The sequence below is a fragment of the Hordeum vulgare genome, chromosome 2H (genome assembly GCF_904849725.1).
Source record: "Hordeum vulgare subsp. vulgare chromosome 2H, MorexV3_pseudomolecules_assembly, whole genome shotgun sequence".
Classification (NCBI taxonomy): Eukaryota; Viridiplantae; Streptophyta; class Magnoliopsida; order Poales; family Poaceae; genus Hordeum; species Hordeum vulgare.
This window is the reverse complement of record NC_058519.1, coordinates 5,742,401-5,745,246: the sequence shown is the minus strand read 5'-3', so window position 1 is coordinate 5,745,246 and position 2,846 is coordinate 5,742,401. Positions and strand designations below refer to the sequence as shown.

At 49.7% G+C, this 2,846-nt stretch overlaps 1 protein-coding gene across 1 annotated transcript; it reads left to right on the top strand.

The window, feature by feature from the left end:
- Window positions 1-665: 665 nt before the first annotated feature.
- Window positions 666-2,458, top strand: LOC123424833 (the record flags this gene model as incomplete). Its single annotated transcript, XM_045108526.1, has 1 exon — window positions 666-2,458. A coding segment is annotated over one exon (1,758 nt), but the record flags the coding sequence as incomplete, so codon positions are not given.
- Window positions 2,459-2,846: the final 388 nt, after the last annotated feature.

Sequence of the window (2,846 nt, the reverse complement as noted above, 5' to 3'; positions counted from 1 at the left end):
GCAAGACCACCAGCTGATTGCCTTGTGGGCGCCATTCCTCATGCTGCACCTCGTGTTGGGATAAACCCACCGGCGACCCAAACGCCGGACAAAGGTAGACGAAGGAGACACCGTGATTTTTCCGGTGACGAACGCCGCGGCGCACCAACGCCTGTATCCTGGCTTTATTTCTCACAACGACTCGACATACATGAGGTACACACGCACGCACACGGCACAATCCGGAAGAACTCTCACGTCGACCGGACACACATCACAGTCCTGACGGAGACTACATCTTCTAGGCCCCTCACACTTGGCTCGGCACACCCCGTCGCTCGGCAACACACCGGAGCACGGCCACACACACCTGCACCCTTCACAACCAATGTACAGGGGCTTTTATACCCGGGCTAGTACAGACGCACACCACTAACCCGGCCACTACTAGCACTACCGGCTCACCACGCACACACGACCTGGCTCCATGTAGCTAACAACCAGCTAACTACATGCACGTCCGTATCCAACTGCTGCATGCACGCACTAACTGCTCGCTACATCCAAGCAATGCACGAGCAGCCCGCGACTCATGCCAACGGCCAAACAAACTACGTGCATGCAGCTGACTAACCTCTATGCTAACCAACTGATTCAAGACCAAATCAAAGTCATGATTATCCTAACACCTCGGTGGTCCGGACAACATCACTGCGTATGCACTTGAGGATAGCAAGCTCTGGAAGCGTCACTTGCTGATCCTTGTGGTGCAAGTTGCGGGAGCCGGATATGTCCTCTACAAGTACATCGCCGGCAGTGGGATCTTCATCACACTGGCTGCCATCTTGATACTCGTTGTTGGTGTTGCAAAGTATGGGGAGAGGACATGGGCACTCCGGGCAGCCAACTTCAGCATTCTTCAGAGCTCTCTCAAGGCGACCAAACAAAAAAAGAAAACAAACAAGGTACCAAGGCGCGACCAACACTTTTATCAAGAATGGTATAGTGACTTGGCGGACGAGCGCATTCTGCAGCGTGCTCACTCCCTTTTTCATATCTGCAAGCGCGGGCTAGTTGATTCAGTGATCGAGATAGATGACCCCAATAGCTCGAGTAAGGTAACAATAGAGGAACTCAAGAACAACCATGAGAAAATGTGGAGGGTGATGGAGATGGAACTCTCCCTCATGTATGATATCCTCTACACCAAGGCAAACGTGATCCACTCTTGGGTTGGCTACTGCATACGTATCATATCTCCTTTTGCTGTCATCGCCTCACTCGTGTTGTTCGAGTTGAGCGACAAAGATGGCTACAGCCGAGTGGATATTGCAATCACACACACCTTGTTGGGTGGTGCCCTGGTTCTAGAGACGAAATCGCTCCTTGGCGCACTAGGGTCGAGCTGGGCGCTTGGTTTCTTGTGTGCCACGCGATTAGATTGGCTCCGTCATTCAGCTTTGTGCACCGGAAGATGGTATCAGCTACGGCGCACAATTCTTTCTCTTCGCCGGTCCTGGCCTGGCAAGATAATCATGACGGGAAGCTCAAGGAGGTGGTCAGGCACCATAGGTCAGCACAACATGCTGCGTTTTCGTGCTGGACAGGTGGATCCCATGAGTCGCCGGCTCGGCAGTCTGTTCAAGATGATGGGACTTGATGAGTGGTGTAACACGAGAAAGTTGTGGACCATCGATGTCTCTGAGAAGGTCAAGGAGCGTGCAAGGAAGTGGATGGCAAAAACAGGTGACATGAACACAATGGGCCTGCGAAGGACTAAATGGGGTGAGCTGGCACTGAATCACAAGGATTACCCTAAGCTGTTGGAGAAGTTGGAGGATTATAATTTAGTTGACTTCCATGAGAGCGTCATCTGCTGGCACATCGCCACCCACATAATCCTTGCTAAAGAAGAACAATGGGGCGACAACGATGTGGAGAATGTGGAGGTGGTCAGTGTAGTGTCCAATTACATGATGTTCCTCCTTGTGGACTCCCCTGAAATGCTACCGGGCCTTCCCCAAAACTGGTTGTACGAGCAAACCTGCAAGCAACTGGACAATATTTGCCAAAAAGTTACCGATTCTCGTAGCAACAATTTCTTCACCGTGCTCATTAACTTGTTCCGACCAGACCATCACCGTGACTGGGAACCTTCTAAACTTGAGAAGGACATCGCCAGTGCCATATTAAAGGAAGGGGGAGCTACTAACTCTGAAAATCCTCGGCTCACTTATGCATGTGTCATTGCTGACACGCTTCTTGCTAGGGAGGAAAATGTGGTTACTGCTCTGCTAAACTTGTGGTTGGACTTCTTGACCTACGCAGCCAACCGGTGCAACAGGGAGGCGCACGCGAGGAAACTCAGCACCGGCGGTGAGTTGCTGACCATCATCTGGCTTTATCTGGAACATCTCCACCAAGTTAAAGAAAGAAGAAGATAGGGTTAGAACCTTGTATAATTCACTCTACTGTGACGAATATCCAGAAGTATTCTTCATTTTTTATTTTGTAAGCATACCTTTCTTCAGTTCAGCACTTCTTGCTTAGTTTCCTGTTGTTTGATGAATATTTGTAAGCAATAAATCCAAGTTGTACCTTGGTGTGATCCGCAGTTGAGAAAATTAGAACTTCAATTTTGGAAAGTGCTATTGTATGTGTATGATGAAACAAGACGGAGTCCCGCTTCGGTACAGCCCCCCCCCCCCCCCCCCCTCCTCACAAATAGTATAAAGGGCAATATAGACCTTTCACTAGCTGTATTCAGTTTAATACATAGACGATGGGTCTGATAGCTTGGGGAGTTTCTCACCAGTTGAGCTAACAACCATTGGTGGCCAAATCCAATCTACATTCTCAAAATACTA